General features: G+C 40.0%; 1 protein-coding gene across 1 annotated transcript; it reads left to right on the forward strand.

The window, feature by feature from the left end:
* The first annotated feature begins 2,378 nt into the window (after positions 1 to 2,378).
* On the forward strand, positions 2,379 to 19,305 carry LOC147140651 (WW domain-containing adapter protein with coiled-coil-like). Its single transcript, XM_086043797.1, has 13 exons — positions 2,379 to 2,708; positions 3,121 to 3,154; positions 3,437 to 3,626; positions 5,982 to 6,073; positions 8,035 to 8,144; positions 8,327 to 8,421; positions 12,295 to 12,546; positions 13,580 to 13,696; positions 14,735 to 14,883; positions 15,245 to 15,336; positions 15,450 to 15,633; positions 18,204 to 18,331; positions 18,409 to 19,305. The coding sequence occupies exons 1-13, from the start codon at positions 2,668 to 2,670 to the stop codon at positions 18,476 to 18,478; spliced, it is 1,554 nt and encodes a 517-aa protein (XP_085899923.1). The 5' UTR covers positions 2,379 to 2,667; the 3' UTR covers positions 18,479 to 19,305.
* The last annotated feature ends 6,291 nt before the right edge of the window (positions 19,306 to 25,596 follow it).

Below are 25,596 nucleotides of genomic sequence, written 5' to 3' on the forward strand. Positions count from 1 at the left end.
AAATCAAGGCAGCAGACAATCAATACACCAATTAGGAGGTGGTGAACATAACAGTCTACACTTGTTCATTTTTCACACGAAAGAAAAAACATAAAGAAATAGATCTGAACTGCATCAGGTCAGGGGGATTTTTTTAAATAAATTGTTTTCTTTTTACTTTGATCCGGGAGTTGCTGATGGTGTAGTGGTACACTTGCCTGAGTTGTGTGCGGGCAGCGTGGGGTCGGTTCCCACTCAGTGACTGTGTCTGTGTGTGTGCCCTGCGACTGGCTGGGGACCAGTTCAGGGTGTAGTTCGCCCTTTGCCCATAGTCAGCTGGGATAAGCTCCAGCACCTCCCCGCGACCCTGTACAGGATAAGCGGTGTGGATGATGACACACATGACACTTTGATCCGGTGGGCTCATATGTTCAGCCATCCATTTTCTAAAAAGAAAAAAAAAAGGTCCACATTAAGTTCACGGTGAATTGGAAACTACCCCAACTAGCTATGGATGAGAGACAGGTTACAACCTGAACTTGTTGACAATCAGATGCATACAGTATAGAAAAACAACCATTTCCATTCACATTCACACCTGTGGAAAGTGGACAATTAGAGTCTTCACTGAATCTAACATGCATGGTTTTGGAATGCAGCAGGTAGCCAGAGTCAAATCAAGTGAGGGCATTTTTTTCCTAGTACCAATCCAGAATTCATCTCAGGGCCATTATGCATTGACCCGGTCAAGAAGCACAATCCTCATACATGTATATGTGGCACACAAATAGTGCAAAAACATCAAACACAACAATGCCTCTGTGGGGGCATTGACTGCCTCTTTGGTTAAAATGAAGAGATCCAGTAGAGGGACACAGGACAGATGTGCTAACCATGCAGCCTCATATATATTTTTTGTTGGTGACGATACATCATGTGTCAACATACATTCACAGGCTGAATACTCACACTAATGAGAGCAACTATTAGTAGCAGTATTAAAAAGCGTTTAAGAGTAGCTAATAATGCTTTGATTGAGACTGTAAATAATCTATTAATTAAACTATATTTCTATGGTTGTGGTTGTAACCCTTACGACTGGACCTCAATGGCCCACAAAGCATTGTGATGTAATTGCATAATTTCACACGAGTTTTGCACAAGCTTTGCATTACAAATGTTGGATACCAGATGACATTTGTTGAAATTGAATAAACTGCTAGTTGTTTTTATTTATTTATTTAGATGTACCGACTTAACAGACACTGTAGTTTTCTGTGGCCACGTTTATGTATGGACCGCCTAATAAACTGCCCACTGGAATTATTAATCACTCACAGCTGCACTATTTATTCTCAAAGTGGTAGGGAGAGACGGGGGAATGATTACAACGTGTACTTTATTATTATATAATAAATCACACACACGGGCGGCACGGTGCGCGACTGGTTAGCACGTCCGCCTCACAGTGCAGAGGTCGTGTGTTCGAATCCGGCCCCGGCCTTCCTGTGTGGAGTTTGCATGTTCTCCCCGTGCCTGCGCGTGGGCTTTCTATGGGAACTCCGGTTTCCTCCCACATTCACAAAACATGCATGGTAGGTTAATTGGACACTCTAAATTGCCCCTAGGTGTGACTGTGAGGGCGAATAGATGTATTTGTTTGTCTGTGTGTCGCCTGCTATTGGCTGGCAACCAGTTCAGGGTGTACCCGCCTACTGCCCGACGCCAGTTGGGATAGGCTCCAGCACGCCCGCAACCCTTGTGAGGATAGGCGGATTGGATTATGGATGGATGGATGAAATCACACACACGCACATTATTCTCCACTTGAAAACAGTGACATGATCTGAATTCATTAACAAGCATAACAAAAAATAAAACTTGGGCCAAAAGATGGGTACGGATATCTATGAATGTGCTAGCCATTGCTGGACAGAGAAGAACCGACGTGGGTGTGTCGCTGACAATCGCCACAGAGGCATCAAAGAACAAGCTCTCTTTTCGGCAACGTCACTTTAGCCAATGACAGCGACACAAATACCGGAAATACAATATTTTTCTTCAACATAAAGTACGCTCAAGTAACGATGAAAATGGGTAAGAATATCATCAAGACAATATCATCAAGACAATATCGTCACATTTGAATTATGATAACACACTGTTTGTGTAAGGACATCAACATTATTTTATTCTGCCTAAATGTGGACTTTGTTTAATTTTTCAGGTTTACACTGCCAGCATATGCAATTAAAATGTGCATTCAATCTGTTATCACCTCTCTGTTTGCGTCATTGACGTAATTTCTAAATTTCATGGCGTTTTTAACGTAGTACTATTTTTATTTTGAAAAGAAAGAAACGGAACTTGTTTTAGCTATCCATTCCTGTGGAATTCGACTTCGTTTCCCCCCCGTCACTGCTGCGTTCTGCTTAGCGACATCAATCGAGCCTAGCTTACCGTGTCTGTATGCCAAATGATGCTCACAGGGTGGTTTTAACTCAACACCACCCGCTATGTCGCGCTGGTTGTCGGTGCGCTGCTTTTAGGTCTTTGTCCGGCTAAAGAAAGTAAATCCAGGAAGCTTCAGAAAAGAGAGCTGAAAGCAGAGCAGACAGACAGACAGGAGGCCACGGTTTCCCCCATCTCGCTAACACACACATACACGCACACATCACTCCGGCCTTGATGGTGATGTATGCAAGGAAACCAGCAAGAGTCAGTGATGGGTAAATTAAGCACCAGCTTAATGCTGCCACATCTGATGCTTGGGATACATCCCAATTTAATTTACGCAATTAATCGATCGCAGGCTGTGTTTTGTTTTCTGGTAGCGGTTAGCCTCTGGAGCTAAATGCTAACAATTTGCAATTGGTTTAGAGTTGCGGCTGTTTCCTGTATCGTTACCGCTAACCAAAACATCGAGAGAGCTAAAACTGTGTAAATTCCAAAGCTTTTGATAATAATACAACAATTTCACGTGTTCGAATATAGTTCCAAATCAATGGAATCAACGATGCTATCCGGAGTGAAGCTATTTTGGCTATCAGATGTTAGCTCCTCTTCATGATTTATTTCTTGATAAGTATTGACTGTCAAAGGACCCAGCATTGCTTTGAACATTATTTCTTGTCTACACAGGTGCACCGACAGAAGGGATTCCCAGTCCTATCAGGTACTATTGAAAGAAAAAAAAATAAACATTCAGTCCTCCTTCAATATGATGGCTAATCTTGACAATTTGCTAATACACGTTTTCCATAAATAGTTTTGTTGGTGTGGGTACAATTTACCACAGACGCTTGTCAGCATGACATCGGATTATCTCTCCTCAAATTAGGAACAATTTACATAGCAAACATCTTGCAAAGTTGCCCTTACACTATACATTCTCCTTAAAATACTTTTAAACATCAGAGTACAACTAACGTGATTCTGCTTTGTTTCTGCTTTCCAGACCCATAAATCTCAGCCAAAGAGTCAGACCAGCACCCTTCACCGTTATGACAAGGTGCGCGATGGCTCATCAGAGTCCACACCCCCTTATAAAATGCTGCGCCGCTCAGATGAAAGTCCTGTCAGCAAACATGGAGATGGCACAGGACATGGCAAGGCAAAAATCTCCCACACGGTTCGAGCTAAAAATGGTAAGCCAGGTTTTGTCATGCCCTTGCTTTATCTTTAAGTGGTTTTAGAATTTAAAAAAAATATATATTTTAGGAATGCACCAATACCACTTATTTTCAGAGAGAATACAAGTACACATACTTCTGTTTGAGTACTTGTTGATAGGCAGGGCTATACACAAACTTTTAATTGCATGGGTAATATCCATCCATCCATTATCTATACCGCTTCTCCTCACAAGGGTCGCGGGGCGTGCTGGAGCCTATCCCAGCTGTCTTCGGGCAGTAGGCGGGGGACACCCTGAATTGGTTGCCAGCCAATCGCAGGGCACAAAGAGACAAACAACCATACTCACAATCACACCTAGGGGCAATTTAGAGAGTCCAATCAACTTACCATGCATGTTTTTGGAATGTGGGAGGAAACCGGAGTACCCGGAGAAAACCCACGCTGTGTAATAAACATTTTCAATTGGTCGCACTGCCACAGGCTCTGGTCGCACCCTTTATTGGGGAGGTACAGCATGACCATATTTGCTAATGTAAAGTTGTCTATGGCTAGGTGCACACATAAACACAATCAGCCTGTTTTTGCCCCTTCCCGATAAAGGGCGTCAAACACCTGACAATCTTATGTCGTATAAGATTGTTTCATCATTCAAAATTATCCTTATGTGTCGAGGTGTGTTAAGAGTTGATTTGTCCCAGTAATAGGGTCCAAAACCACTCTGGGCCGACAAATAATGAATGGGTTCACAACCCAAAATATTCGTGTTCGGGCAGGGGGGGGACCCAAATTCTCCTGAGATAGTTAACACCATAAACTGTGTTCTGACGGAATGTAGCCAATCAAAGAAGCTCTCTGACTGACGAATGAGGAAGTGCTGGTACATAAAACAAAACAATATTCTACCCAATGTTCATCCATCCGTTTTCTGAACTGCTTATCCTCCCTCACTCCCCCGACACAAGTTGCGGGAGTGCTGCCATTTCCGGGTGGTAGGTACCAGAGATAGGCGACTCAAGTCGTATGACTTCACTCGAGTCAGACTCTAGTTGCTAATCTTAGGACTTTAGGGCTGGTTCAGCAGATTGTAAGTCTTAGAGGCTCTTCTGAATAGTTTTGGGTATTCCTTTACTGCACCTTAATCATCTTAGTTTCCCTCCTTAAGTGTAATGACTCTTATAATGTACCCATAGAGATAGGAATTGCTTGCCAAAAACTTTGGAAAGACTTGATTTGACTTAACTTGACTTGTGACTTGGTATCTAAGAGACTCGACTCGACTTGGATTTGAACTACATGACTTAACAAGTCATCCTGTTTATCGTTGAAATCGACCTTTTGACACAGTTTGCCTTTTTAGGAAAGAAAACAAGAAAGAAAATAGAGGGTTTTTGTTTCATTCACACCAATCCAACAACCCAATCAGCGTCACTTGTAAATGTGAAGTGGTGACGTAAACACCAACAGCATGGGAGCAACTCCGAGGATCATTCATTTTAATTAATGCATTATTTTTGTGATTATTTTGATAGTTTGTAAAAACTGTCTGAACTGTTTGTTTCGACTGTGGAGTTTCCGTTCACGTAGCTGAGCTTCTCTGGCGATTTCCAATATTGTTTGTGACAAAACCGGTGTGAGGTGAACAACACATTCAGCTTCCAATAGGTGCCGGGACCGAGCAAAAAGGTTAGATAATGGCGAGTTCAGTGACTTGTTTACAGCTGTTGAACTGTCAACCAAGATAGCATTTAGCATTAGCCAAAGTAATAACACAACCACCACCGGTCACCAGATTGACTAGAGATGTTTAAACTTTTTTTCATCTGTCAGAGGATCCCCTCCTCCTCTTGAAGCAACCCTCATGTTGTTGCATGGAGAACAAAAGCGAGACAACGCCGATATTTCATGCCCAGTCTGAACCTACCATAATAGCACAAAATCTATCAAATAAACATAACAATACAATTACGGTAAACTAATTAACATACAATGCTTCATAAAAATAATACGCCCGGTGTGTCTTGTGTGAATTATGATTATTTTTTTAAATAGACCTGTTAATTGATATTGCGCCTATTAAGACAGTGCGCCTAATGGTCCGTAAAATACGCTATGTGTCAGGCTGGTGAAGTGATGTACGTGTCATTGGATTGCAACATTTTTGTGAGTACAGACTAGGTACAGTCTCAGCACTGATACTGGTATTGGTGCATCCCTAGTATTTGTGAGGAAAACAAGGTTTTTCCTTTGTGAATGGTTATTTTTCCACTTTAAAAAAAAGAGTTTTTACTCCCCTATATTCAGCTGTAACGTACTGTGTGCAGTCTTTTTCTTGCATTTGATGTTACATTATGAATGTTTTTTTCTAGGGACCAGCGAATCTCCTCATGAGAACTCTCAAAACAACAGCTCCCACCATGGTGCTGACTCGCATTCAGCTCAGAGCAAGCATGCAGATCGAGTAAGACTTTCTCCTTAACTTAGTAACAACACAACACTATGTGATTAAAACTTGCAGTCTCTTTGCTATAGGACGGCGACTCATTTAATTGAAGTTATTTCATATGATTAAATGAACACGCAGAGGTCAAACAAGATCTGTTCTGTGATTGTGGTCAACTTACTTTTAAAAAAAAAAAAAAAAATTGAAAGCAAATTTTCCCATAGGAATTACACACATTCTATCCCACATGGTGACTGCGGGCAAGTACCACGAGTAGCCTGCGGGCCTGGTTTTTAAAATACCATAGTTCACCAGTAATGGGAGGTGATTTTCTAGCAATGTGTTAGAAGTGACGCAGAGAATTATTGAAGCAAAGTGTTGTATACATTTATATTTACTGTATCTCTTTACTTCATTGTTACATCTTTACTGATCATTTTTGTGGGAACATTAACATGATCAGTCTTCACATGAATATCACTTTTTATTAGTAGGCTTTACACGATCAGGATTTTTGGAGCCAAACACTGATCACCGATAGCGAGTTTAAAATAAAAAACGATAACCAACCACTGATCCGATCACAAGATGGACCAATTTGTCTGTTTGAATAACTTACTTACTGTATATATGTAAAAAAAATGTATTTATTTATTTAAAAAGAGAGTGTATAATAAGGCATTTACATAAAAATGTCAAAATATAGCTGTTGGCTAATTTACATCTGTAGTCAAGTTGAATTTATTTATTTAGCCCTTAATCAAGGAAAAAAGTGAAAAATGCCCACACGTAACATTTTATGTATACTTGTGTACTGTTAACTGTGCATGAACAGAAGTATTCTCAAGCTTTTTTGTCTATTGCCTCGCCGTGCTCGTGGTCGGTTCCCTTGCCATGAACGTCTATGCACTGCGCAATCCAAAAAGTACCACACAAGCAGCACAGTGGCTTTCTGTGCAGCAATGAAAGTTATTTGGAGGCACGGGTTGGTGGATGCGCGACGGCGACGGCGCTATGAAAATCTATGAAAACATTTTTTTATTTCCCATTGCTTTTAAATTGCCATTTTTAAAGCATTGGGATGGACAAAAAAGATAATTATATAGTAAACATTCAACTTTTTTTTGTTTGTTTCAAACATTTTAATCAACAGTAAAAGAAATGTAGAACAATATAAAATAACACAGTGAACTACTAAAATGGAGCCCTCAGGAATAACGAATGCACCTTGAATGTAAACACATTTCTTCAGTTATGATCCTACATACAACATTAGCATCGTTGATACTTAGAAATTTGCATGATCAAAATTTGACACGGTTGATGGTTGCTTTCGTCAGGTGGTCGCCGGCTGGTTATTGGTGGCTAAACTGCTAATGTTTATGTGGGCAGGCTGTACAAACTCAACTCGTACTCTTAGGCTGTCCACTTGGGTGCTACTTGTTCAAATTAAGTTTGTTGTATTGCCTTGTTTTTGACGACATACCTTGCACAACAGCTTCCACCATGTCGATCTGGATACTGTCACAAATGCGATGGGGAGAAACTTCTCTTGTCCAAATAGCTTCATGTTCAGAAGTCATGGCTGCCTATCAACTGTGCCTTTAACTGCACCTTCAGTCCTTTTGTGACTATTACTTTGTTTACTGCTGCTGCTTTAATTTATTGACGGATTCTGTCTACTGAAACTTGCAATACAAAGTTAGAAGGAAAAGCTGGACTCTGATTGGCTGTAGTTGTGCACATTTCCCCTGCGCCTGATGGAGTAAATAATATAAAATATTCTTGGATATAAATGTTTCCACATACCGCATTGTGCTCTTATACACCAAGGGGTAAGCGTACTACTGGTTAGGAAACACTGCCTTAGTTAATACCTAACCTTAATACATCACATTCGTATTTAGACTTACCTTATTTGGCCATGATAATGATGACCATAATAATGATGAAATATAAATGCTCTATTTTATGACCAGGACCCAGCAGACGACTGGACAGAACACATCAGCTCTTCTGGGAAAAAGTACTACTACAACTGTAGGACTGAGGTCTCCCAGTGGGAGAAGCCCAAGGACCTGTTGGAGAGGCAAGCCATCTTAAATGAAATTCAAACATTGAGTGCAACATGTTAAACCAAGAGCTTTATTCGTTGCAGTTAGTGTGTGACAGGAGCAATGGGTGCACCACTTGAACCGACGTGTGTTTGCGCCCAGTGTCAGAACACATTGCTTCTTAGTCGTAGTAACTGCAGTTTTGCATCTACTCCAGAGAGCAACGGCAGAAAGACCCAGCCAAGTTGGCGGCAAACAGTTTCCCCCGGGACATGGATTACAGACAAGAGGCCTTGCAGGACAAAGCTACAAGTAAGACAGAAGCTGGCTCAGTCATGTTGAAAAATCAGTACTTGACTTTTAATGAAGTACCTGAGCCGTATCAGTGGATTCAATCTTTGCAATGAATTTTGCAAAAAAAGTTTTATACTTCAGTTCTATAATATTGCACCATTTTTACTTCCTCTCAACAGTAAATCGTTGATAACTTTTTTCACAGGCGTAAACTTTTGCCCTTGATACATTTGCTTATCTACAAATACAAGCTTCTTCTGCAAAGTGCAACCACAATAATACATTAACTCAGTGTCAATCAAAATAAAGCTCTTGTTATCTATCTAGCAAGTATACATGTACTCTACATGTAATTTAGTGGAGCCCGCAGGGACCTCAAGCCTTGTGGGCTTGTTTTGAATATAGCTCAGTAACAAAGTGACGAAATTGTTAATAATTGCATCGATTTATAGAATAAAGTATTGCATATTTTTACTTTCTTAAAATGATGGCCTGTCATATTTTGACACAAAATATACCATAAACATCTCATGATGCCTGTCACCTTAAATCAGCTGTTTCCTTAGTTAACCAGATCATTCAATTCACCCCTGAAATGAAATTAATAAAACCAATCAGCATTGGGTTCAGGTTTTCATGATTTCTGAAAAACCAACAAAGAAAATAGGAAGTGATGTTGATTTTTGTTTCCTAACAGGTTAAATCATTGCTTATGATTATGACTGTCTTATGAAATATAATCGAGTGTCTTCACTAAGAAACACAGAAATCTAATTCATTATGAACTTAATTCAAGGTAATTTTAGAAAAGTTATTCCAGAACCATGTGTCAAACTGATATCCCTGCGCATTAATCAGTCCTGAAGAAGTAGCTCTCACTTTCAAAAATGCTGCTAACCCCTGATGTAGTCGATTTTCATCTGTTTGGCCACCATGTTGATATTTAAAATTTTAGTACAACACTACACTGTATTAAAGGACTAAGTATCGGTACCAATACCAAACCAAAATTTTTAGCTGGCAAAAATGAGGGTAAAAAAATGCAGCAATGCATCTTAACTCTGTGTCAAGAGGGGCGCGGGGCTCACTCTGTCGGTGCCCCACAAATGCAGAGACACAGGCAGACGTAACGTGGGAACAAGTGTTGTCTGGACCTCGTTTTGGACCTATTGCAATGACTGAGCTATATTGATACTAGGGCTGCCAAGCTAAGTCTACTAATCACAACGACATTGGCGATCCAAATCGTGGACAATTAATTCTAATAGTCGGCGCGTCTTACTCGTTTATTTATATGTTTACTTGGAGCATTGTTTTTCTCTCGACACTTCCTCGTCTTGCACTTCTCCCGCTGGCTGTTTACTTATCTGCAGCACAGATGCGCAGTAGTGGTAATCTGGGTCATCTGTGATGTAAACAGAAGCATTGTGGGTAAAGTATTGTAAGGGCGGACTCGTGTTGGCAACAGAGTCTGAATGTTACGGCGCATTTCACCAAATATACTCAATACAACGCAAACCTGCCTTTAATGGCAGCACGACGGGGATGCTCGATCATTTAAAAAAGGAAGCAAGTTGTGGCTTATGCTTGATTTCAATTCTGACATAGGCACAGTCGTGTCCTTAAGATAGCTTTAGTTAGCATACACACGTTACGGTGTGTGTTTGCTGTAACGTAACACAATGCATGGATTCAGGAGGCATTAGTCAGTGGGTTAGGGTTAGGCGTTTATTAACAACCAAAACAGTGTGTGTCTATGTCCGTGGTGGACATTGAAGCAGGAAGATTTGCTCGCTCTCTCGCTTGCTCTAGCGAGTGGAGTGATGCATTCATGAACCGGGAAATATCAGCTGTCAAAGTAACACAAAAGTGACATATTTGCCACTCATCGACATAACAATGAAATCCATAATTAAGTTTGGTGCAATATACTATGTTATAGTGAAAAAAAAAGTAATTTCTTTTTGTTCCAGGAGCATACCACCTTTTGCGTACTACTTTTAAATTATGCGTACTAGTGAAGACAAACAAAACCTTTTGGATAAAGGTTAAATGAAGACAAAATTAAAAACCAATACAAGTGTTTATTTTAGTTTTCTTCAGCACAGTGGATAAAGGTTAAATGAAGACAAAATTATAAACCAATACAAGTGTTTATTTTAGTTTTCTTCAGCACAGTGCATTTTCCCAATTTACTCGTCTGATTTCACTCCCTCCTATGTTTAAAATAAAAAAAAAGTCTTGGTGCCCAAGAAGAGTGAAATATGTATAAAAGTATTTTTTGTGTTTATAGGTATTCACTGTCATTTAGTAATCACTGTATTAGTGCACCGCCTCACAGTTCAGAGGTCGTGGGTTCGATCCCGGCTCTGGCCTCCCTGTGTGGAGTTTGCATGTTCTCCCCGTGTCTGCGTGGGTTTTCTCCGGGCACTCCGGTTTCCTCCCACGTTCCAAAAACATGCATGGTAAGTTGATTGGACTCTCTAAATTGCCCCTAGGTGTGATTGTGAGTGCGGATGTTTGTTTGTCTCTGTGTGCCCTGCGATTGGCTGGCAACCAATTCAGGGTGTCCCCCGCCTACTGCCCGAAGACAGCTGGGATAGGCTCCAGCACGCCCCGCGACCCTTGTGAGGATAAGCGGTATCGATAATGGATGGTTGGATGTATTAGTGCAACTCTGCATAGCATATAGTTTTGGTTTCATTTTAATATGCACTAAACAATTACAGCTAAGTATTGCTAGAATATCGACATCAATTTAAGCTGCTCCCTCATTTATTAATCATATTTGCAAAGTTTAATACAAGTTGAATGCACTATCATCTTAATTTTCGTTATAATTAGTTTGTACATAAAGAATTCAAGCTGTCAGCGAATGATAGTTTGATATAAGAGCAGCAACTTGTTGCTGCGATTTGACGTGATTTACATTACATTATCCGATTAGTTGACTAGCAAAATAATCGTTTGTGGCAGCCCTAATTCATCTGTACTGCTGTTAATTTGCTTTGGAAGAAGCTGTTACGTGTTCTTACAAATTAACATGTGAAAGTTGTTGAAACTACCTCACATTAGGCTGTTCCTAGTTCTGATAATACTTCACAGGCCACTGTTTACAGTCTGAGAGGATATCCACATTTTAGAATTGGTTCATCAGTCGTCCCCTTTCGATTCGTATTTAATTGTCCATTCAGGCTGAAGTCTGCTGGAGAAAAATACATCTTTGTGCAGTTCTGCTTTAGTTCACCAGTACCCAAAGGAGACAACTGTGAGCGCTGATCTTGGTCGCATACAAATTAAGCCGATTAGATGCAGCTGAGCATTGAACCAACAGTCATAACAGTTAAACATGAGTCATAACTGCTAACCATGTGTTAATGAACCCAATGGTATTCAGTCAATAAAAGACATTCCGAGATAGCAATGATGTAACGCGATGGTCATTGAAGCCATTACACATAGTGGATGTAGAAAGTCTGACTATTCACCCACATTATTCAGATGCAAGATTATTGTGACATTGAAGGAATGAGACCAAGATTAAACCATTACAGAATTTTTGCCATTGTGAGCGTGACCTATTTTTACAACTCAGTTAAAAAAAAAAAAAAAAAAACATGTTGAAAAATGGTAAAAAAAATAAACAAGTTTACTCGTGTGCTCTTTCTCTTCTATTCTTTGGGGTTGTGGTGTTCAGAATTAACGAATCACATACAATCGCATGCTAAATGTTAAATTATTTGTGGTTTATCTGAGACATTTTGAATTATGGCAGTTGTGTGTTGTCTCCCATTTAAACATTAGTTTTGATGTGACTGTTTATTTTTTACCACAAAAAATGCTCCTGAATGAGCATCTTAAAAGTAAGCATGTTTGTTCTTGTCTTCACAGAGAACACTTCAGGAGACCAGTCCAATGCGTCCATTTCCGGCCCCATGTCCTCTTCCTCTCAGACCCTAAACCCATCTTCCACCACATCTACCACCTCCTCGTCCTCCTCTACCGGGCAGTTAAGTCAAAGTGCCCAATCCTCATCACCAGCACTGCTTCAGGATCCAGCCCTCCTGCGCCAGCTTCTGCCTGCACTTCAAGCTACTCTGCAGATGAACAATGGCGGCATGGACATGGCTAAACTCAATGAGGGTGAGATTGACAAATGGATTGTGCCTAATTTAGGAAATATTTATTTAATCCATTAAGACCTAAACCAAAACCTATGGGCGACTACAGAATAACCTTCTTAAACCTGAGGTTCTCCAAGAAATTCAACACCTACAAAATAATTGATATCTCAGCCCCTGTAGCAGACAGAAACATAATTCCAAAAGAACTTGAGAGCTTAGACGTGGCTTTCACACAGGCCTGAGTTCATTATTATTTACCTTTTCAATCGAAGATGTAAAAATAAAGTGTCACTATATTTAATAATTAAAAAAAAATCTAGTAGGAATTACCATCTTCTATTCTGTTAGAGACGTCGGTAGCGTAATTGTCTACAAACATATATTTTAACCATATATCACGTTTTGTCGACAAGTCTATATCACTTCCAAGTCCACCATTATGCTTGAAAATATTCCGCGACATCCTCAGAGGGGTCACGACACCGTCACGGGTATATTCTGATGTATTTCATTGGCTAAGAGACCGGGAATTTAATTAATAAAAGAAAACGACATAAACGCTCTCCCGGCTTTAAGGGTAGAAAGACGCAACAGCGCTCCTAGCTTTAGTGGTAGAAATGCGGTTATGCGCTCCCGGCCTTAATGGGTTAATATGTTGGAACTTTGTTTCTCTATACAGGGGCGGTGTGATGTTACGCTTCAATAGACTTACAAACCAGCCGAGCCAAGCAGTTAGATGGCTAATTTTATTGTTTCTTTTAAATGTTAAGTTATGAAGGAATGTGCTTTTTCTCTGCCATATTGGCCAGCCATGATTCTTTCTGACCTGACTCTAGCTATGACACCCGATATTATTTACATAGCGTTCGAAAGCTTCCTGTTTTTTCCACCCTTTTTATGAGTTCCCAGGGTATGCTTGTAAAAGTAACTATTGCATGTGAGGTTTATTTCCACTGTGTTCTCTAACTTTGCCGTACTTTGCGTTGCACTCACATGTTGTGTCACTCACCTGTATGTATGTGTGTCTGCGTTGCCATCTTCCCTCCCTCCAGTCTTGGCAGCTGCTGTCACCCAAGCTTCCTTGAGGTCTGTGCTTCATAAGCTCCTCACTGCTGGACCCGCTTTCAACATCACTGCTCTGCTCTCAGCTGCTCAGCACGCCAACCAAGGTACGACCTCCACGCTGTTCCTCACCATCTGTCGATGCCAACCAAACATGTATTTCAAAGGTCCTGCTGTCCTTTACGCCTAAACTTTCTCAAAAACCCACCGTGTTGTCATTGACTTTCAGACAAACACATTTTGCATTTACTAAAGGTTCACTTTCAATATCACAGAATTGTTCCTTTTGCAATGTTTTCAAGCTGGCATTTGCCATGTATTCTAATATTCCCAACATATTCTTAGACTACTGTTTGAGCCAAGGCACATAATATATTTTGGAAAAACCTCACGTCATCCCTCCAAAAAAAATGTCCCAAAAAGTACATGCTGCATCTAGTGTAATGATGATCCCATCTCAATTTACTAGTTGAATACAATGCTTTTATTCTGTTGTATGCATGGCAACAAGTGGATACACAGGTCAGTTGCACCTTCCGCCATTGAGTGGCCCTGGAGTTTACATGAAGGCGATTGATTTATCGGAAGAGTATTTCATTGCTCTGCCTGTCACTATATGTTGCTGGCATAGATAGATCAGTGATTTTTCAACCAGTGTGTTGCGGCACATTAGTGTGCCATGAGAGATCATTAGGTGTGCCATGGAAAATTATCCACTGTCAATTAAGACAAATATAAATTATTTTCTCATTTGTTTTTGTTGATTTGTTGATTTATGTAGGCCAAGCACATATAGCAATAGGCAAAACAATTAAATTCTCTTCCACTAGAGGTAAAGGTACATCGTTTACCTGCATATCCACTTTTTGTGAATAGTTTTGCTAAGTGGTGTGCCGTGAAATTTTTTCTTATGTGAAATATGTGCCTTCACTCAATGAAGAAACACTGAGATAGATGAACAAAGATTGATTAGTTGTTTTATGTACATTAGCTAGCAGATAAACATTCTCCCTACAGTTAAGTGAAGAGTATTGGATACATTTCCGTGGCACATTACAGTGTTTGCGAGTCACTGTTCTACACGTTCGTCATGCTGCATGAATGCATTACCCTCTCCTTTGCTGTCCTTCTTTTGACATCCTCAGCCCAGCACTCCAGTCAGTCCCCCGCATCTCTGACGTCGGACGCCTCGTCACCACGACCTTACACGTCACCACGGAATGGCACACCGCAGAGCAACCAGAAAAACTTTCTGAATATTCACCCGAGTACCATTGCGTCCTTGCAGACTAGGGTGAGAAACCCCATTGATGCTTCCAAAATGCGTTTTTTTTTTTTTTTTTTTTTTTTTTCTTTCCCCTGTCAGGTCCGCAGAGACTGTTGATGTTTTTAAGGGGAGGCTCAAAACATACCTTTTTAGTTTGGCTTTTAAATAATTTTGGATCATTTATCTTTTTCTTTTGATTTAGGACTATTTTTACCATACCTTACTGTTTTTAGTTCTTAGCTTCTATTATTGTTTGGTCTTTTAGATTTGTTGTTTTCTTTTGTTTTTAGCTTTTAGCTTCATGGGGCCTCCGCACTGAAAGGGGTGGCTGTGGGGGACATATCTATGTCATATTTTCCCTCACCTGCAGTACTTTTTGTCTCTGCAGGGCAATACATCTTCAGCTAAACAAGGCTCTGGCCCTCCAGGTCAGAACACGGAGAAGCGTCCCGAAGACCCCAGGACTCTGCAGCAAAGAAGGTAGTTAGGGCACAGAATGTGAAATGTACTGAATTATAGAGCTCCAGTGTTCTGATTTCTTTGCCAAATATTGTGGAAGTTTCACTTTTTACATGTTGTTACATCATCTGCAGCCAGGAGATCCTCTCCACGGGATCAAACACAGCTGGTGCAACGTTGTCCCACCCGACTTCCAGCACCACCAGTCAAAGTCAATCTGACGCTCCCATGTCCTTCACCCCCTCCCTGGCAGCACATTTTGATGAGAATCTCATCAAACATATCCAAGGATGGCCTTCAGAGAACACTGAGAAACAGGTAGAGAGACAACATTGTCAGATCGAAAGCTTGTCAAACTTTTTTGATGGTGTCTGTTGTCAAGGTCTCGAGCAGACCTGGGCAAAATACGGGTGTTCCTGGTCTGTCGTCCACAGTCTCTCATGAGCTTTCGCAGCCTATATGAAGTAGCAATGCGACAAAAGCCTGCCGTTAGGGGGAATTTTCTCAAAATCATAAAAATGAGCACTTAAAAGTCCTCTAAAATCCTAGATAATAAATAAATGCACAAAAGAAACAGTTGACTGATGAAGTGACCTGGTTCCCTGAGTGGCAGGTGAAATAAAACTGTCAAGGAGTTGAGAAATAATCAAGTATACTGTTATTTTAATTTGAAGGTGTGTTTTTCCCTCTCTCCTATATAGGCAGTATCAAACCAAAATGCCCCCCATAAAGGCAATTTTTTTCATGTCAACTTCTCTGGAATCCATCGTCTGATATTCAAAATTCTGGCTGCATTTGTACTTAGATTGAAGTGGCTGTTCCAACCAACCAGACCCTGTCATAGTAGATATAATACATAAAATGAGCTGTGATTTTTGAAAGGAGTGGTTTTATTTTTATGTTCACGTACGGATCTAGGTGTGAGGCTCAAAAGAACTTTTTGTTTTTTGTTTGACTTCTGACTGATTTACCGTATAGTATACGTAGCTACAGTCATGTTTACGTCACACCAAGCCCTTCACCGTGGCTCGACCTCGGTTCAAAACGAACTTTACGATCAAATTCATTTACTTGCTGTGACGTATCCTTCATTAGCAACATCACGCTTCGGCGGCGGAAGGCCCTCCTCATAACATTCAAAATGGCGCGTGGAAGTGATGATAGTTTGTTTCATTTGGCATTAAACTCCGTTTTAATTGACCAGAAACACGTAGTCATTAAAACCCCAACAGCTGACGGCACTGAAAGCATTGATTTCAAAAGGAGACATGTCCTGTACGCTCTGGTTGGTTCATTTGGCTGTTTGTTTGCTCAGGCTTGCCCCGCCTCACAAATGCACTTGATGCGACGAGTGATTGAGTCTGGATTTCCAGGATAGAATAATGTTGTCATGGTGAATGCTTAAAAATTACAGTACTAAATGTTAAATGTCAAAGTATTTAGTAAGTTTAAACCTTTGTAGTAGAGATATAAACACTTGCATATAGACACTTCATTTACCTTTATCGTAATATCCTTTCATCTATAATAGAGCAGATATTGTTTATTGTAATAAAGATGAATCGCTCGTTAAAAAATAAATTAATTGAAAAGGTCGTTGAAAAAAAATTTTGCATATAACAGCGCAGTTGCAAGTTTTAGGAAAATAATCACAGTTTGAATATTTTCCATAATTGTTCAGCCCTAGTCAGTTGTTTACAGTGGGGAAAAAAATAAAAACAAAGTATGATGTAATTATGATCACGTGCATATATTGTGCTAGGCATGGGCCGATATTAGATTGTGACGGTATGATAACCATGACCAAAACTAACAATTTCATGGTATCACTGTATTAAAATTACAGTTCTAAAATGTCCTTTTTTGCAGTATTTTGAAAAATAAAACAATATTTTTTCCCTTTGAACACAATCTATTTTGTTTTTAAACCAAATATATAATATTTAGTACATGAAGAAGCGTGTACCATGTTAAATTTGAATAAATAGATAAATACTAACATGCTTCTATTTTAATTCTTCTTAGCCAGCCAGTGTCCCATCACTGGTGCGATATTTTGAATTAATTTTTTTAGAAATATAGAAATATTGTGCGCTGCTCATAAGTCCCCTCCAAAAGAAAAGAAAAAAAAGATGATTACTGGTGACAGCCAATATTAGCGGTTATTGAAACCTTGACTTAACCATGGTGAATCGTCAAACCGATTGTCAGCCCATTCCTGTACTATACATGTCACCTTGGTAATAATGCACAAGACACAAATTTGAAAGTAGACACAATTAAAACTCATTATGTGTGACGTATTTTTACGTTTGTTAAAACTAGGGCTACACAATATTGGAAAAACATGTGTTGCGATATCAGTAGTATTGCAATATTTAACACTATTTATTGGTTGCAGAAAATGTTTGAAGTAATGGCTCCAAAAGGAGGAACCGCAAGTTGATAATTAAAGGCTTCATATACTTTTGTAAAATCAAATTTTCAGATTTGTGAAAATAATGGAAATTTATCTCGTTTTATTTTGGTGCTGATTATTTGGAATGTGTCCTTTACAAATTGGGATTGAATGTATGGTTAAAAAGGTTATTTTAATATTCTTTTTCCCCCCACCAAAAACAGAAACCATGTTTGACGGTTCACCAGCTTACAAGCAGCACTCCATTTATGTCCTCCGTTGGTACCGAAATGAGCTTGCACTCCACCATTTTATTAGACTCCCAACCGCACTATATTGCAATAATTAAAGTTAATGAACTGTACTGCAGCTGTTCCATTCTTGTCCGATCATCCCGGGCAAATGTCGATGCAGTGTTTTGTTTAGTGATTGTGACAGATGAAGTGATTGTCATGCTGTTTCCCGATAATAAACAACGTCTTTGTGCCAGGCGGCCCGGCTGCGTGAGGACATCCACAACATGGGCAGCCTGTACATGTCGGAGCTGTGCACCGAGATGAAAAACCTTCGCTCCCTGGTCAGAGTCAGTGAAATTCAGGCCACCCTGAGGGAACAAAGGTGAGCCGAAGGACTATGAATGGGTTACTGATGCTACTCATTCTTAGACTAACTGTCCCGTTGCACATTATCTCCAGAATCTTGTTTCTGAGGCAGCAGAGCAAAGAGCTGGACAAGCTGAAGAACCAGAACTCTTACATGGTCTGATGGACCCGACTGGGACGGATGGCTTACAAGGTCTATAAACAGCCGACCAGACGAGTGCAGCTGCTCTTGTCTGTTTATCGCCCCTACATGAGCAACTGAGAGATGCTCTTAAAAGGCAGCAGCTTTCCAAGGGTGAGATTCATCATCCTGAACATGTCTTGCCACATCCCCTCTCCGCCCCCCAATCTCCATGCGAGTCGCTCTCATTGAAAGGTGAAACGATGGCTCACCAAGCTGGAAGCAGAGGACCTCAGGCTCTTTTCAAACGGCACCTTCTCGGATCGTGTTTATCGTACAGAGTTTGTTTTCAGGTGCGTTTAGGTATTGTGGTCAGGAAAAGATGAGTTAATTTTCTTCAAAAATACCATAATATTGGCGACGAGTGTTTCGTGGATCCATGGTCTTGTCAGTCACATCCACCTTCCAAGATTCTCACATGGACTTTGGTTTAATATGTCCAATGAATCATGCATCAGAAATGTATGGCTTCATTGGCAGTGATGTTAGTATTGTTTTTTTTTTTCCCCCTCCCTCGGAATAATCACCATTCCATTCAACTTGCAGCTGATTCTCATGTCATGACACGAGATAAACATGACATTTTTAAAGTTCAAGTGTTGGTATTCCAATTAATGGGAATTTATGTTCCATTGATGCCACTGCACTGGGAAATCACAGTAAATTATCTCTAGACTTGTGATGTTTGAAAGCCATTATTTTGGGGGGAGCATACATTATTGGACCTAGGACAGCTGCTAGTATGATGAGGTCAATTTAATGTGATTGCTTGATCAGTTATGCTTTATAATTGCTTCTTTTTTTTTTTTTTTTAATAACTGTAAAACTTGCGTGTTTCCCTAATACCCGAATTGGGGAGAAATGTTTCATTCCTTTTGTGCTGTGTAGCAAGTGAGTGTAAAATAGCTAAGTGACTGAATTAACAGTCATGTAAATTATTGATGATTAAGTTTGTTGGTTGTCATACTGCCAAGCCTAGTTGAAAATAGGTGATTTTTATTTTTATTTTTAAATGAAGTTTGAAATAGATTTTTCATTTTGTTATACTGCAGTAGCCATTGACTTCAACATTCAAATTTGGCTCACGAGGCTTCATTTGTGACTTAATTTTTTTTTTAAAATATATATATACACACGCAACGAAGTCCATGAACAACCCAGAGATCACATTGAACTGCATTTGTACACACCCAGAAAGCAATTTTCTCTCTCAGCTGTTGTGTATCCCCACTTTTTTTTTTTTTTTTTTTTTCCTCAGTAGATTCCACCAGATTATCTTGTGCACACTTTTTCTTGTTGGGGTGGGTTGGGTCAGTGTGTGGGGTGCAAGGGCTTTGTATTCCTTAAAATGAGATTAAAATATAATACCACACCTACTCACACAGTTCTGCTGTTCAAGATCGTCATTTTGGTGTTGGTGCATTTTAAGAGGATGGGATAGGAGTTTGGTCATTTCAGTTTAAACAAGCGTTTTGTGAATCTGGCACTCCTTTGTCCACACGGTGGTGACAATGAGCAGGGTATTGAGTGTGCTGCCATGAATGTTCAAGGCTCCTTCCTCAGCCCTATCAGAAAACCTATTACTGTTTGTCATGTATGGCGAATGTAACCTCCTTCAGAAGCTGAGTGGTGAAAAACCTAAGTGTAGCTGTGCAATGTAATTTCAACCCAAATATATGGTTGTGTGTGGAAGATAAATGATCACACAAATGCAGAAAGGTTTTCAAGGGCTTCATGAAAGTGGCCCAAAATATCACCATCGCATCACCATTACCAATTTTGTATGTGCAGTGAGATTGACCATGGCCTTTTAGTCAGCGCGCCTCAGCAGCTTTTTCCTGCTTGCGCAGCTCACAGTAGTCTGTGGCCAAAACACACACTTTGAGCAAATTGTTTTTGGAAGGGTTAGGCTTTAACCTAATTCAAGATAGTGTACACATGGCCTTTAACACCGCTTAGGTGCAGTGCCAAATGTTTTAACAGCAAATTGTTGAAAGAATGGCACGGCCACCAGGACTGAATAATTTAAATCTGGACAATCACCAAGCCGTCAACTTTAATGATATCAACCTCCTGCTCCTGTTCGTCATATTTTATTTACTTCTACTTATTGTTTTGTCATTTTACAGAGAATTAATGGAAAATGCTGGCTGGACACAAAAAATAATGGCTTTTGCCCCTCCCCTCCCTCCTGCACCCAGCTTTCAGAGGAATTGGAACTTTTTTCAAAATGATTCTAAAGTGTAAACATAAAAGAAATATTGGCTAGGTAGTGGTCGAAAGCTGTAACACAAATAACGATGGATACAGTTTCCATTTCCGGCTGTTTGGGAATCTCATGAAATTCCCATGTCCACCACACTTCTGAACTGAAGACATTTGGTTCCAGCTCAAAAGATAAATATGACCAAGTTCAGAATTGCAGCTTTAATTTCATGGTATTTAAATCGAAGTGTGTTAACAACTCAGGACAGAGCATCTTGTTTGAAACCGCCCACTTTTCAAGTGAGCAAAAGTACTGGAACATGTTGCCTTTTACATGTATTGCTTAAACATTAGATAGTGCTTGTTTTTGGCTTTGGGTTTCCCATGTGAAAATTGCATTTTCTGTTAAGCAAACATGAAGACCAGGGAGCTTTCTATGGGAGAAAAGGAAACCATTTTGAAGTTCCGAGTAGAGGGAAAACCAATCAGAACTATTGCACAAACATTAAGCATAGCCAATACAACAATTTGGATTGTCCAGAGAAATAAATAAACTACTGGTGTACTGAGCTATAGCTAGCTTTGGTGGATTTTGCAGCTTAACTCATCTTCCACAAACACACTATCAAGCAGAAGGGCGTGCTTAGACTAGTCTGGATGCATAGAACATATAAACACAATTTTGAGGTTGACTTGACTTTAAGACTCTTTGAGGTTGGTCCTTTTGCAATTGGAGTCTTCAAAAAGCCAAAACAGATGTAATACCAAGCCCTAGTATCAAGTCTTTTGCGATAACTCCTGTTGACGGACTGGCTGAACCTTTTTGAGCGGTCTTTGGAGCATAACTTTCCTCTAAAGTTTGAGTTGTCTTCCAAGTTATAAAGCCTTTGGTTCGTTACCACTATAGGCTATGAGATTTCCATTAGCAGAGTAGCATCTTCCCATCATGAACTCAATTTTATCCGCGCTGATACTGAACCACAGCGCTAAAGTCCGTTTTCTCACTTTTCTCTTTACCACCTTACAATGAGAATATACGAAAGGCTGCGCACACAACAAAGGTGATTTATTTTTTCCCCCCTTTTCTCTACACATTTGCAACACTTGAAGGCGGGTAAAAATGCACCCTTGATGGAATGGTCTCTTTCACACAGCAGAGTCCATTCCTCCGCTGAGTCATCAGTGTATACAGATCGCCTCTGTTTTGTTCGTACTTACCTAGGAGAGATTTGTGGTGCACTCTCCTATCCAACCATTTTATTTTCTGTCTTCAGCTTCATCGCTCACATGGTAGAAAAACACAATTAAAAATCCAATCGGGTCTATTATGTGGTCTATGGTTCATCCTGGGCCCCTTCACTTTAAGTCTGACAAAGGCTGTGAAAGGCTACATGGGAAAATTGCTCACGAGTTGACTTCAAAAAGAGAAAAGACCTTTGTTCAAATGATTTGTTTTGCATTTGTAATAAATAAGGCTTTTCTTAAGGAGCTACAACAAAGGGAGCCGGTGTAAATCCAATATTAAACTATACAAAGCATAATGGAATACGATTCTAATAAATAACACCCAAAATGGATTCCATTTTCCCTGAAAATGGATTCAGACATCAGCCTGCAGTATTGGAGGGTGACACTTGAGTCGTCAATTTGAGCATAACCCCAATTTTATGTCCGGTGACGGATCATGATTGAACAAAACATTTGTCAAATTCATGCGGCCGGCTTTCTTCACTTGCTCTCTGGATCTCGTGATGATCCTCTTCTCTATGGGTCTGCCCTCAGCCCAGACCGGCTGTTCTGATAGCACCACTGTGTCTCATTTAGAGCGGCGCTGACATGCTGGATTGATAAGTAGCTGCAGCCAAATCTCAGTGCAGTGCAATTTCCTCATGCCTTTCCAGGAGAACCAAGAAGCCACGCTTGACAACTGACATCTTTCTAAAATGATTAAGGCATTTGCTTCAGCTGCCAAAAAACTTCATCGTACAGCTACCAGAAGCTTCTTGATGATGCGAATATAATAGGTCTGTCCTCCATGCATACATTACCTACACCTGCACAATCTAATGAGATCAAATGCAAGAACAATATCAACAATTCTGCCATTACAAAATTAGGCTCAATTTTAATTGACACCACAGAGCCTTCATAATTTAACTGGTCATTAATGTTTTTTTAATTTGTATTGTCAAGTTTGGGCAAGTATTACAAAGCCACTGCAAATTAAAAACATTGCTTTCAATACCAATCAATGAATCAGTCTGCTGCGGATGTTATAATTTCAGCACCTTTTGTATAGTATAGGCATAGATACCTTTATTTGCCACATCCATCCATATGCTATAGTGCTTGTCCTCACTCGGGTCATGGGTGAGCTCAAGCCTTTGAGCACATACTGCATTAAAAACCATCCAGAGTTTTCAATCAACTTTCTGTCCCTGTTTGTGGGAGGAAGCCGAAGAAAACCCACACAAACGTCGGGAAAACATGCAAACTTCACACAAGGACCTAAGCCTTGATTTCAAGACGTGATTTCTCAAGTGTGAGGCATGTGCTTTAACACTGCTGACCTTATTTGTCACATGCACAACGGAATTTGCTCTTTGCATTTTGCATTGTAATTTGCAAGGGGAAGTCAATCCAAACATATATTTTTTTCAAGAATATGTTCTATGTAAGACCACAAGTTGAAACAAGGCATTCAGATAAATATTGTGTTTGTGGAATGTGAGCTAAGAAGCAAAATCCACCCTTTTTTATCCATCTCAGTGGGTGGCCATTTTGTCATTTGCTGTCGACTGAAATTGACATCACAGTTGCTCAGGTAACAACCAATCACAGCTCACCTCATTTCTGAGGCTGAGCCATGATTGGTTGTTGCCTGAGCCCTGAGCAACTGTGATGTCATTTACAGTCTACAGCAAGTGACAGAATGGGCGCCCCCTGAGATGGATTAGAAATAGTTGGATTTTGCAGCTTGATTTGTATTCCACAAACACAATATTAATCAGAATATCAAGTTTAGACTAGTGAGGCTGCATAGAACATATTATTGTTAAAGAACATTTTTGGATTGACTTCCACTTTCTGTCTTGATGTCACAGTTGCTCATCAGTCAGATGTAAATGAAGGTCAGTGCTGCTGATAATGTTTAGGCCAGCTGTATCGGATCTCATTATGTATGTATGGATTCCATGTTTGGCCATTGATAAGGTCTTCCTAATAGGCCAATGCACTTCAAATCAGTTTTGCTGAAATTGTTTCAGTAGTAGTAGCCCACTAACAACAAAAACACAAGCTCCTTCTTTAAAAAAAAAAAAAAAAAAAAGTTGTTTTCAACTAATCTTATACAACCTGAGTCCACATGGCTGTACGGTATATTCCAAAAGTGAGCTGCTGTGCAAAAGTCAGCAAGAATTTAAGAATCTGTCAGTGGCTCAGTGGACAAGATATTGTGCTGTCTTTGCCCACGAGGCAGTTTAGAAACACTGCACATTAAAGCATTCCTCCAGCGACGATGGGCTTGATCACTGTCACCTTATATAAGACCCAATATTTCTCCATGCCAGGTGATTGATAGATCCCATCGCTACCTTCGATTCGCTGCCGCTGCCTTCGATCCGTCACTTTTCGTACCTTATATGGCAGAGGTTAAAGGTTATCTACTCTCTGCAGCGTTCAGATTCTCCTCTGGGGATTTTGCAACGTCTCACTCTACAACCGAGCCTAAATCAGATGTCTATCGCTCAGCCTCTGAGAGACACATTGGGACTGTCTGTAGGAGCTTTCGCCCCAGCACTACCCTTGGGGGACAATTCCTAACTCTGCTGATTGACTGTCAAATAATACTAATCACTGTCAAAATTTTATTTGTGAGTTCCCATGTGGCATGATCCTTTTTTTTTTTGTCACTGCTCCTTCTTTCTGCACTTTAACTATTGTGTCAGTTTTTCCAGCTGACTCTCTTCTCATCTCTCCTCCTGGGTTTTTGTTTTCTGTTGCTCTCCCCCTCTGGGCCTCTTCGCCCCTTGCATTGGCCATTCCCACCCCAGCATCACTGAGTACCATCCTAATCCTCACATTCAGAGTAGGTTTATATTAAAGTGATTGATGCCCCTGTATCCCCGCCCCACACCCGCCACACGGAACCTAACTATACGTCGTTTGGGATTTACTTTGGTTGACTTTGTGAAACTTTTGACAAATGGCAGAGCTTACGGTCTTTGCCTTTTAGCGCTCACGTCGTTTCGACAGTCCACGGGACATATGAGTTGAGACTGGGCCGTGCCTCATTATGCAGCCTCACTAACCCATAAAGTGCCAATGTAGAAAGATTACAGTCCCTACTGAAGCTTTGATGGTTGCATAATTACATCACTGAGCTATAAATTACATAACGATGCAACATTGCTGGGCTTGCTGATTCCTGGATGAATTTGATGTCAATTCAACAATAATATGACATCAATTGAATGACTCTGATGTCATATTGGTGTTGAATTAACATCAGATGCCTAGTGGGTACTTAAGACCACTGGCAGCAAAAAAAAAAAAATACTAGTGTGATATGCATTTTGGGATTTCATTTATTTTGATACCTTGCACTATTAAGTATTAAATGATATTTACAGTGCAGAGAAATGCAACAATAATTGTCTTAATTAACAGAGTAGAGTAGACCATCTAATTATTATTATTATGTAATAATCACCAGTTGTATATAAATTGATTTCTCAGTCTGATAAACCCTTGGAAAATTATCCATCATTACCAACTTCATCCGCCGAAGCTTTCTTTATTTCTCAGTGGATTTAACTGTTCATTATTTATGTCTATATTTATCAATACATGTACCACAGCCTTTTATTGTTTTTGTTTTATTTATTGTATTGTAA

Source organism: Filicampus tigris, chromosome 10 (assembly GCF_054856515.1).
Source record: "Filicampus tigris isolate MCC_2025a chromosome 10, RoL_Ftig_1.0, whole genome shotgun sequence".
In the NCBI taxonomy this organism is placed as follows: Eukaryota; Metazoa; Chordata; class Actinopteri; order Syngnathiformes; family Syngnathidae; genus Filicampus; species Filicampus tigris.